Raw genomic sequence first — 11,954 nt, 5'->3', positions numbered from 1 at the left:
CTGCAGTAGAGAACTACTGATCCAGTGGGCAGGTTTATGCAATTAAGTCTCTCATGAAGAGATCATACATAATTTGCTAAACTTCTTAAGTAATCCCTCATTGGCATCATTGGCTTTTACATCAAATTACAGCACCTCACTACGGTTTATAAAATCCCTGAATTTTGCCACACAAGCTGCAATGCACTGAAATAAAGTTTCTGCTTGCTGAATCAGAAACCAGGAAGTAGCCAAGTGTATCAATCCATAACAAAAACAATTGCACATTCTACCTTGGTGATATTGTTAGCTGTATCTGTGCCTTTTTACAGGAACAGATTGATATATATATATATATTTAATTTTTTAGCATATTTTTATATAGCGATGTCAGTCATGACAGTGTTGTCTACAGCCTTTCTTTAAACCTGTTTATTTACTTGAGGGGTTTTTTATTTTTTTTTTCTGCTCCTGAGCCACCCTAGGCAGGCACATGGTAAAAACTGACATTTTTTTGGCTATGAAGATGCAAACACTTCAGATCTAACCCAAATACTTTAAATTACTGATACAGTTATTTTGGCTTTTTTATTTGTCTGTGTTTTTTTAGAAGGAATAACTGGCTTTGCAATATGTGCTGTAAATTACAGGGAAAAAAAAAAAAAGTAATAGTCCCAGGCCTGAAAAATAATAACTGATTTTCCCTGTCTCCTTTCCTCCCTGTCTCCTCTTATCTCCTAAACAACCAAACAAATAGAAAACAGAATACATCCTATAGGGAATTCTACCTTCACCGACATCAATGGATTTTTCCCTTTTTTATTCACACTTAGGGATAAAACCACTTTCTTTTTCAGTCAGTCTGGTTAAGTGTTATTAAAGATAGTGGTGGAGTCATTGAAAATGGAGAAGGACAAAACTCAGAGATTTTAGGCAACACCAGGAAAAGTTGCTCCTGATCCAGGGCTGGTTAAAGCATTTTAAAAACCATTTGCCTGGTTAAAGGCAAAGTGACCCAGGTTAAGAACATCTCCTACCAATGGAACCACTGCAAATACACTGATGATTTCTGAGAATCCAATTTCTTTTCAAGGTGATGGATAGTGAGGAATCTGGTTCAGCAGATAAAGCTCCAACATGAGATGTATTGGTTTATTAAGCACTCCCTACTGTCAGTAATTATACACTTTGCACCTCGAGGAAAGTCAGAATTACACACCTCTGTTTTGCTCCTGTAAATCAAATGAAAATTTAGAATCAAACCAGAAGTGTTTATAAAACAAAACAGGAGATGGGACAGGACTTATTTCCATGACCATTGAGTAAAAAGATCCAGTTAGTAGAACCCTGTGGACTTTTATTTCAGAGACATACTGACCCTCAAGACTTATTTCTACAAATTCAGACATTTCTTGACAAGTCACCTGGCTTGGGCTGGCTGGTTCTACTGATTTATCATCATTGTAAGCCAAATTTTAAGCAGACTTGTTCCTTCCACAGCTTTCTGTGCTGTTTTCTGTGCCAGCAGCATTGCCTGCCTGGCTGTGGCTGCAGTTTGTCCCTTTTGCCCCTGCTTTGGATCCATCCCAGGAAAAAACTTCAGGCATCACTCACATATCGTAGCCTAAGGGATGATGCTGCTGAAAGGTGCTGGTGAATACACTTAACAAAAACAAAATGCCAAAAATAAAGGGGCCCTAAGAGGACCTCCCAGACCCCTGAGTATCTCTGTATGTGTTTAAAAGAGCACATGTGCTTCATGAAAATCTGCTGCCACCCTCCGCCGCAGCGAACGCTGAGTGTGGCTCAGCTGGGCAGGGTTAGTGCTTCCCTGCTTCCCTTCTGAAAATCCTCTCTGCTCCTGCTGGGTCTTGGTTATTGTATGAACTAGTAGATGTGGTTTGAAAAATATACTTGTTATTTTACAAACTAGTAGCTGTAGTTTGAAAAATATTTTATTTTAAATGTTATTGTACAACTAGTAGCTGTAGTTTGAAAAATATTTTATTTTAAATGTCCCCGAGAAGAAAAGGATGAGCTGAGCAAACCTAATCACAATGCTGAAAATGTCAAGGAAAGGAGTTCCTTCTGGATCTGTCCTGACCAGCTGGACTAACAGGACTTTAGTTTGGCTGATACTTCGGCAGTATCAGTAAAAATCATCTTCAGTAAAAGATGCTCTGATGTTGGCTTGGGCTAGCCAAGGATTCAGGAATTGACCCTTGTGCTCACCTTGAGCTTGCTCATTATAAATCTACTGGTTCATCTTTATGCCTCTCTCTAAGCCTGGGGTATGATGGATTTATTAAACTGAAAAATCACTAAGATGATTTTTCCTTCTCCAATCCCCTCTGCGCTGGGATATTTTAAAACACAACAGCAGCAGCAACAAACGCCTCTGTGCATGCTCAGAGATAATTATTTGCACTGTTTCCATCTCCTTTTCCAAGGTTTGCCATCTGATGCCCACCTAATATGAAGCCTCACTCCGCTGGGAGAAGGAGCACAACTGATCACAAGGGAAAAATTCAGTTTGAGAACATATGTCTGAGCAGAGCAGATCCCCTGTCTGACAGCTGCTGCCCTCAGCCTTTCTGCTTCACCCTTATTTTGATTTAAATTCCCTATTTTGCACCTGTAAGAAGCCATGCTGGGCAGGTCTTTAATACTTGATTATATTAAACAATGTCCTTGTTTAACATAATCAAATATACCTTTAAGCAAAAGAAAAAGGTAATTAACTGGAAGAGGAAGAGGCAATGCTGCTCTAAAGGACTTTGTGATAAGACTCTAACAACAAAAAGCTTTATCTTTGTGGTTCTTCCTCCTTGACAGGTTTAACAGGGAGAAAACCATCTGTGTATCAAACTATCTTCACTGATTTATTAAAACATATGCAAAATAAACAAGCTACAAGTTTTGGACAATTCCCTGGGAAGCTCTGTTAAAGCAAAATTTCCCACAGATTTCACACTGAAAAAAACCTTTTGATTGCATTTTGAAATCGGTTGGATTTTGAAAGTACAGCTAAAGCTTACAAACCACATTAGAACACTTCTCTTCAGGAGGTCCTCGTAGGTCACAAAGGATATTTTATTCAAAAATACTGAAATGTGCCAAGACACTCAGATTACTTATTTTGTAGGAGGATTTATGGATCTGAGAGCAATTTCGTGGAGGAAGAGGCTCCAGAAAAATGTCCTTCTGCGTGTACTTCTTACCTGTGCAAGAAAAATCCTGTTAGATTCTATCTTTAAGAAGTTCTAAACTCCCCACGCAAAGGTTAGAAGACTGGGTTTAATGCAAAAGTAGACAGATGATACTCTTTTACAAATGTTCATGAGGCACACCAAAAATTACAGGATTTGGAATGAAATTTTTTTCTTTGTTAAGGGCACTAGCACATGGTGTTCTAAAATAATGACAGAAATAGTTGTAGCCATATTGCTTATCCCAGAAATCCAACGCTTCTAGGGAGAATGCCAAATGCCAGATTTCTCAGTTGTTGCAAAGTCTTAGGCAATTTCTGGTCATCTTCTGGGGGGGAAACACTGATCCAGCCAAGGGCTCAGCACCCTTAGGTGACACAACAACCAGGTTTTAAGGCTGAAACCAGCCTAAAGAGTAGGAAGAAAAAGAAAGGAATAAAATCATGCACATCTTACACAGCCGGTATCTGCTTAAACCTAAAAGTACGATTTAAAGTTGAATAAGAGAAGTGTAAATTTTTCTGAAAAATCTGTTTGGTGACTGAAAAAAACCCAACAAAACAGTCAAATTTAATGAGGGAAAAATTAAACTCTGGTCAAGATCCAGGTGGAGGCTGTACATGGCATTATTATAGGCTCCCATATGTTTCCTAGAGGCATTGAACGTGACAAGGGAATTTAGACATGGGGAAATGTAATTATTTGTGATTGAAACAAAACAGCAGCCACTTTATGCACATACTGCTCCTATTGCATTAATATCATTCTACTGAATTGAATTGTTTTCAGATGCCATTGCGTTTTCAGAGGTAGACATAGGTTTTTTCATATTCAGTTTCACATGTAACTTTTTTTAGCCATCAGAACTTAGTGACATAAAAATTGCTGTCTGAGTTGACACAGATATTCCCTCTTGATATCTTTAAGTAGGAGCATTAATGTGACAGAGATGAGAGTGCTGAAACTCAGTGTCTCACACAGGCTTAAAAAATAAGTTATTCCTGCAAAACTTTGAAAACTGTTCTACAGGGGAAAACAATTATACTCTGAAATTTATTTGCTTTTCTTGCTCCCCTCATTTTTCCATGCCTTAGAAACACGTATGAAAACAGGGATTTAGTTGTTCAGCAACTCATCTCCTCCTGCTGTGCAGCCATCACAGGAAATCATAACCCTTTCTCTCAGTAGCAGCTGAAAGCTAGGCAGCAGCAGAGATCAAATAAATACTGAGAGATTAAACAGGGCTGAGATTTAGGGCTGGCCTTAACTGCAAAAACATGAGGGCTTGTGTTTGAGATTGGCACAGTCCTGTTGAAAGGTAATTTTGGCTCAAAACGAGGAGATCAGTGTGAAGCCTGAGCTAGTGTGAAGGCAGGTCCAGCAGAGCCAGGACACAAGTACAGAGTGCTGACAGCAGGCAGAAGGAACATTTCTGAGATTCCTGTAGTCTTGATGCAAAAGAAGTCGTACCAGCAAGATCTCTTGTCTCTCTGGAGCTCTCACAGAAAGCTGTTCCTGGAGAACTTCAACAGCTTGTGAGCCAGACTGGAGCCACAGAATCCTTTCCATTCCAAGAGGCCAGACTGAACCACGCTGGAGAACAGGATTTGTACCCAGGCATCCACATCTAGGATTCACACTACCAAACTTCCTAAGGCTTCACACGGGAGGTTTGGGGTTGAACTCATTTCAAATGTTTATTTAATGCTGGATTAACCTCTTTGGGGTATTGATTACATCAAACCCAAAATGATGATACAAGTCAGCTCTTTGGGTATGAACAGGTATGGAAAGTTCAATTTCAGAAAATTGCATCTTTCCCTTCCTGCTTTTTTATTATTTGGGTAATTTTCATTAAAATAATGTCTCCGCTTGTGTTTGCCCCCACTGCTTTATTATTCACTCAGAACACTCATTCCTTGCATATGATGTGATTGTTATTTGCTGTTGAAATACTTTTAATGTCAAAAAATTGATTAAATCTTCAAGCGAGGAGTGAGCAATTGGAAAACCCTATCACCTAAGCAACAGCAGTCCTATCTCATGCCTGTGTGTCTAATTATACCTAACGAGGCAAAACCTCCTTATCTCTGAGGGAATGATACATTCTCTCTCTTCCCAAACGATTTTAACTTTTTTTAGGTCTTAAATGATGGGCAAAGCTCGTAAGTTCTGCATTTTGTAACCAAGCCAGGCACAGTTATTTGTTAATCACCAATGCCAGGTTGGTATTTGATATAAAACAATCTTGTTGTGGCAAGGAGAAGTGGTCAGGGGGGTTGCAGTGCTTGGAACATCCTTCCACTGTGGCAGCTCTTTGGCCAGACGAGGCCACGATGGCAAATGCTGAACTGGCCAAGACTTCACAGACCAACAGGGTAAGTCCTGGGGTGGCCGAGGCTTCCCAGGCAGCAGTGATTTATTAAAAAATAAGGATATCGATCTAATACCGATATCCAACTACGAGGGACAAAGACTCTCTAACAGTTCGAAGTTACAAAGTGTATGTTTATTATGACGCCAGGCAGTGTGCAGGATAGCTCCCAAATAACACCACAATTCACAGATGATCACAGGGTCTTTTTATCTACAGGAGTATTGAACACCCAAAACACAAATGCCTATTCGTAACTCTGGTACATCCCATTCCCCACTTTGTTTGGTAATCAGCCAAAAAGCAATTAAGCATGTGTAGTTTGTTCTTTGAAATGGGTCGGTGGTTCTTCTTATGGAGCAGGGTCTCAAAGTTATGAAGTGAGATGGGCCTTCCTCACTTTGACTTTTTAACCTTTTAGTGTTGTGTGACAACTAGATCCAGTTTTCCCAAAACTATCTGATTTATGATTATATTGTATTCTTGGAGTCTATTGATTAGTCAGAAAACACAAACATAAGTTGACAGGCCTCCTGGTTTATCAGTTCTTTAAATACAGCTTCTGCTAACAAAGGGAAGTTTATCTATCTTACCTCAGCAATATCTACTTTAACTAAAGTCCTTCATTCTTTCAAAACTAATGTCTCAGCAGAGCCTGCCCTCAGCCTGGCTGTGACCTCCCTGGTGCCCACACCGCAGCCCCAGGGAGCTCAAAATGCAGGGCAGAGCCTGCGGAGCCCATTGGGATGGCAGCGTCCTGCTGCCACCACGAGTGGCCCCAGAGCCCCAGGAACATCACCGTGCCCCGTAAGGCCCTCCCCAGAGCCCCAGAACCATCACCGTGCTCCGTAAGGCCCTCCCCAGAGCCCCAGAACCACGACCGTGCCCCATAAGGCCCTCCCCACAACCATCACCGTGCCCCGTAAGGCCCTCCCCACAGCCCCACAACCATCACCGTGCCCCGTAAGGCCCTCCCCACAGCCCCAGAACCATCCCCGTGCCCCCTAAGGCCCTCCCCACAGCCCCAGAATCATCCCCGTGCCCCATAAGGCCCTCCCCACAGCCCCACAACCAGGACTATGCCCCATAAGGCCCTCCCCACAGCCCCAGAACCATCGCCGTGCCCCTCCTCAGAGCCTCAAAAGACACTCCAGAGGCCGGCCATGTCCCCGGAGCTGTTCCCAGAAGGCCACGAGGCTGTTCCCGGGCAGAGCCGGGGCCTCGCCCCGCGCTCGGGGCCGGCTGCCGCCGCTCCGCTGCCGCCTGTGGCGCTGCCGGCGCGGGGAAGCCGCCGTGTCCGGAGGGACGCCCGGAGCCGGCGGGGCCCCGCCGAGGCTCCCCCGCCCCAGGCCCGGCCCCGGCGCGGCAGTGCCCGGCTCCCGGCCGGCAGGAGCCGCTGCGGGCGCGGCGCGGCGGGGATGAGCGAGGCGGAGGGCGGCTCGGCCGCCGCCGTGGAGAAGCCGCCGCTGCCCGCGGCCGGGCCCGGGGCGGCCGCGGCGGTCGCCGCCGCTGTTGCAGCCGCGGCGGCGGCGGCCGGGCCGGAGGCGGGCGCGCCGGCGGAGGAGGCGGCGGTGGTGTGGAGCCCGGAGGTGGAGGTGTGCCTGTTCCACGCCATGCTGGGCCACAAGCCCGTAGGTGAGCGCGGGCCGCGGCCTCCGGGAGCGGGGCCGGGAGCGGGGCCGGGCGGGGGCTCCCGGGAGGCTCCGGGCCCGCTCTGCAGCCGGCCGGGGCCGCGGGGCTGCGGCGGGGCCTGTGGCAGGGACAGAGGCAGCGCCGGGCCCGGCCGGGCCGCTGAGCCGCCGTGTGAGCGCCTGCCACAGCATCACAGAGCGGGTCACGCTGCAGGGAACCCGTCTGCTTAGGCATTAGGGTCATCCCGGAGCGCAGGGCTGTGTCCAGGCCGTTCCGGAATATCTCCAAGGGAGGGAGACTCCACCGCCTCTCTGGGCAGTGCGTTCCAGTGCTCGCACTAAAGAAGTTTTTCCACGTATTCAGGTGGAGCTTCCTGTGCATCACTTTGTGCCCGTTGCTTTGTGTCCTATTGCTCTGCACCACCGAGCAGAGCCTGGATCCGTCCTCTTGGCACCCCTCGTTAGATATACATAAATGCTGACACCTTAGACATCTCTTTTGGAGACTGAACGGGCCCAGCTCCCTCCGCCGTTCGCTGTCAGAAATGCTCCAGTTCCTTCATCTCCGCTGCCCTCCGTGGACCTGCAGCAGGAGCTCTGTGTCCCTTTTGTACTCCAGGAGCCCAGAATTGGACACAGCACTCTGCACTTTCCTCGGGATGTTTCTCACAGAGCCCCTCTAAAAGCTCTGTGTGTCAGAATTACCCACTGGGGCACCCTCAGTTCCCTAGGGAATAGCACCTACAGTGCAGGGTGAAAGAACAGCCTGCCCAGCTGTCCTCCCTGTAATGTATGTGTCTCTCCTTGTAACAACATGGCTTTTTTTAATTCATAAGTGAATAAATAAATTTCTTTATATCTCTAAATATCGTAAATAAAATTGCACTGGCTTCTTCCCCCAGGTGTGAATCGCCATTTCCACATGATTTGCATCCGGGATAAGTTCAGCCAGAATATCGGACGGCAGATCTCATCCAAAGTGATCTGGGACCATCTGAGCACCATGTATGATATGCAGGCTCTTGTGAGTATAAAGGGTTGGTGCTGCCACATGGTTTCATGGAGTTCAGAAGTTTTGACAGGCAAAATCACTGGGCCTGTTGTACCTTTCATGGTACTTACAATTATGTGTCATTCCAGTGAGTTGGTGGGGTTTCCCCTGAATAAAAATAAATTAAATAGGAAACAATAAAACCTGCAGTGGCTTGTGAGGGTTTTGGGGTCGGTTTGTTTTTTTGATACCATGTTCTGACTTTTTTTATTAAGGTGGCTTAAATGCTGATCCAGAAAATGTTTAGATACATACATAAGAGTCAAATGAGAAAGTTATCCATGTGTTTACATAAGAATTTGCTATGTTTGGGTTCTAAAAATGATCTCAAATAATCATGAGTTGTGATCTCAGATATCCTGACCTCAGTAATCAGTTTGATCTCAGAAGCCTCCTGATTCTCTAACATCTGAAGTGCCATGTTAAAAATTATTTAGCTCTTAATTGCATGTAAAATAGAACTTGAGATTGCATGTCAAAATTCAAATTAAAGTCTTTACCAGTCACTCACAGAGATCCTTCTTTTCTTTCTAAGCATGAATCTGAGATTCTTCCATTCCCTAATATAGAGAAGAATTTTGCTCTTCCTGACGAAATGATTCAAGAAGTGAGAGAAGGTGAGATGTGATTGCAGTCTCTGATTCTTGGTTGCTTTAATCTCATCTCAGAATCTTTAACAAAACTCCCCTCAAAAAAGCTTCTATTGTCAAATCTAATAAAAATGTGCAGGAGTTTGACAGAAATCTCAGTTTGAGCAGCGAGAGCTGGATTTTGAAATTTAGCTGATGTGTGTTATCCGAAGTAGGAACCAGGAAGTTCAAGCACCTGCCAAAGGACCTACTTGGGATATTTTAAACTTCAGTGGAATGCTTCTCAATAACTTGGTACACTCAACTTTACATTAAAATTCAGTGTAAAATCCTAATACAGATATTATGTACACTGCAATATGTTTTGCCTGTTTAGCATTTCACTTTCTCATGTTAATAATAATTTCTTGACACCGAATTACTGCTGAATGTTGCATGGAATATTTGCAAACATACAGATATGCAGAGGCTACTAATCTGGAAAAAATCCACGTGGTTCTTTAAAACCATCTAACCATTGCTAACAATCCTTTCTGTAGGAAAAGTAATGATGGAAGAAGAAGTGAAAGAGGAAATTTTAAAAGAAGAGATGGAAACGCATGCAGGTCCTGAAGAAGGTAATTTTGTAACTCTCTACTGTGTAATACGAGATTAAAACCCAACTGTAATTGAGAAATTAATGTTAAAATGTAAATGCCAATGCAGTGTACTTTGGGATTTGTACTCAGACTTAGCCTGTGCTCGTGCTAAGAACTTGACTAATTTGAGAGTGCACAGAGTAAGCAGCTGCTTATTGAAAAGATTTCATCTTTCCTCCTAACTCATCTGTACAAAGTTGTATAGCTTTGGAGATTTTTTGCTTTAATATGTACTTGACAAACCCCTGGGAGTTTGAAGGATCTCTGGAAGAAAGCTGAGTCTGATTTTTTTGAACTTAAATGCTCTGTGTTGGGAACTTTGTAGTCATGGGGGAAATAAAACAAACAGAGACTGTAAAATTGCGTGCTGAAATGGGAAGGTGGGCAGAGTGCTTATTTTATTTTATTCTCATTATCTTGCTGCTTTTAAATAAAAGGCTTGTTTTCTTAACACTTTGCTGTAGAACAAGTCAATGTGAACAGTAGAGATCCTGCTATTTATCTTAACAGACCAAGCCAATGCTAAGTATATAATTTCATCATATTTATATCACTGAGTAAGTGGTGTTTAAAGACTGTAATAAAAGATCTAAAATGTATTTTAAAATATATTAAAATTTTGGGTGTTCAGTTTTAACATTATCTATGGTACCAAATGTAATGACTGCTGCTGATTATAAATTCCATAGATTGGTCCTCTGTTTCTGTAAGTGTTCATTTTAATTATTTTAATATTAAGTGCTGTTTGATTCCACTTAATGAGTTTGATTTTTAGCCTGTCAAAATATATGCCTGTCTTTAAAGCAAATAATAAAAGCAAGATGTGCCTTTCTCAGAGATTTTTCCTTTAGAACTGAAAGTAAGACTTAAATGATGGACAAGTATGCTTGAGAGTCGATTGTTTTGAGAAGTTTTATGGAATATAAAGAAGTTTGATATCACTCTTGTTTGCCTATGTGTATGACTCTGATCTGGAATCATTACTTTGGTCCTATTTCAGTTTTTGCACCCTCTGGAAGTTTAGCAAAAACAGCTGAAAAGCCAAGCAGCAAAGAGAAAGAGAAAACTTCATCAGATCCTGGATCCAAAGAAGGGTCTGATAAGAGGAAGCGCAACAGAGTCACCGAGAAGGTTCTAAATGCCAACAGCAACCCCTCGAGTCCCAGCGCCGCCAAACGACGCAGGACGTAGAGCTGAGGAGCCCTGCCAGACTCTGGGATGGGAGGAGGGAGCAGGAAAAAAACAAGGAGCAGCACAGTGGCTCCACACATAAACTTTTGGAGGAAGTAAAAGACACCTGAGCCAGTATTTGAGGAAGCTGCGCATTGGCTTCGTCTCTCCCGGGGTGTTTCCTGGGCAGCTGGCCCAGGAGGAGCTGCCACCTTCCCGGGGAGCCTGGGGACAAAGCTGGCACTGGGGAGGGTGGGGGTGACAGTGCCAGGGCTGCATTTCAACCCAGCAACACACTCTGTGTCAGCACAGCTCGGGGGAAGGAGTGCCCCATGGGGCACGGGGCCTTGCACCATCGAGAGCAGAGGTGATTTCTGTACACGTGGGATTGCTTTTTCTGCCTTTGCTGTCTGTACTGCAGACCATTGGTGGGTAATGTTTGGCCATTTCCCTTCCATTTGTATCAAATGTCTCAATTTGTTGGTTCAGTAAAACTAAAATTCTTTTGAATGCAGATAACCACTGCATTTGAAGTGTTCTGTTGCTCTCTTTGCTGGAGGAAACCTCATTTCACTCTTTTTGATGGAACGTTTTTCAGCCATAAGTACAGTGAAAATTGTAATGGCCCTAGCCCAAATAATTAATAAGTGTCCTAAATAAAGTACCTGGTGATGAGACATGGTTTTTTAAGGGATCAGCTGAGCTGTGCATAAATGTGGAGGTGTTGCTTCATCCATTTGTAATACGGTAGTGTATGACAGTGGGGTTTGTACTTAATTATTTTTTTAAAGCAGTTTTAGTAGATGTGAATGAAACTGGTTTTCCAAAATGTTCGTTTCGTTCTACAACTGAAGAATCTTGCTGATATTGTAATGCTTATCTTTTATATGCCAGAACATTGAGATTTGATGAAGTTACTATTTTTGTGTTGTCAAAAGATGGATCGCAGTCTACAAACACCTGCTAAATGAAGCAGGTGAATGAAGCAGGATAAAATGGTACTGAATTTGTTTCACTATATTAACTATCAGTTAATAAAAAGAAGAATTACATCTTGATCTCTCAGTATTGCCTTCAAGGTGAGGCACTAGGAGTCTTCATTTTTTTGTTTCATTCTAGGTACATAGCCAAGTTCTTGTCTGCCTAATTTGCTTCTCTTGTTTTATACAAAGAATAAATTAGACTTGTTTTTATTTTACTAAATAGCAGTTGTTGTGTGACTTGATTAAAATCTGGCCCAACTTATTTTGAAAGTAATTTAGCATTAAAATGCTGGTTACTTTGTCATGATCTACATAGATTTTGGCCATAA

At 43.3% G+C, this 11,954-nt stretch overlaps 1 protein-coding gene across 1 annotated transcript; it reads left to right on the top strand.

Annotated features, from left to right (window-relative positions):
- Positions 1–6,965: 6,965 nt before the first annotated feature.
- On the top strand, positions 6,966–11,845 carry MRGBP (MRG domain binding protein). The gene is made up of 5 exons (XM_066330875.1): positions 6,966–7,197; positions 8,096–8,217; positions 8,780–8,861; positions 9,374–9,451; positions 10,473–11,845. Exons 1-5 carry the CDS (start codon positions 6,981–6,983, stop codon positions 10,661–10,663), a joined length of 690 nt encoding a protein of 229 aa, XP_066186972.1. The 5' UTR covers positions 6,966–6,980; the 3' UTR covers positions 10,664–11,845.
- Positions 11,846–11,954: the final 109 nt, after the last annotated feature.

This window comes from Sylvia atricapilla, chromosome 16, assembly GCF_009819655.1.
Source record: "Sylvia atricapilla isolate bSylAtr1 chromosome 16, bSylAtr1.pri, whole genome shotgun sequence".
Lineage (NCBI taxonomy): Eukaryota > Metazoa > Chordata > Aves > Passeriformes > Sylviidae > Sylvia > Sylvia atricapilla.
This window is presented reverse-complemented; position numbering and strand designations above follow the sequence as displayed.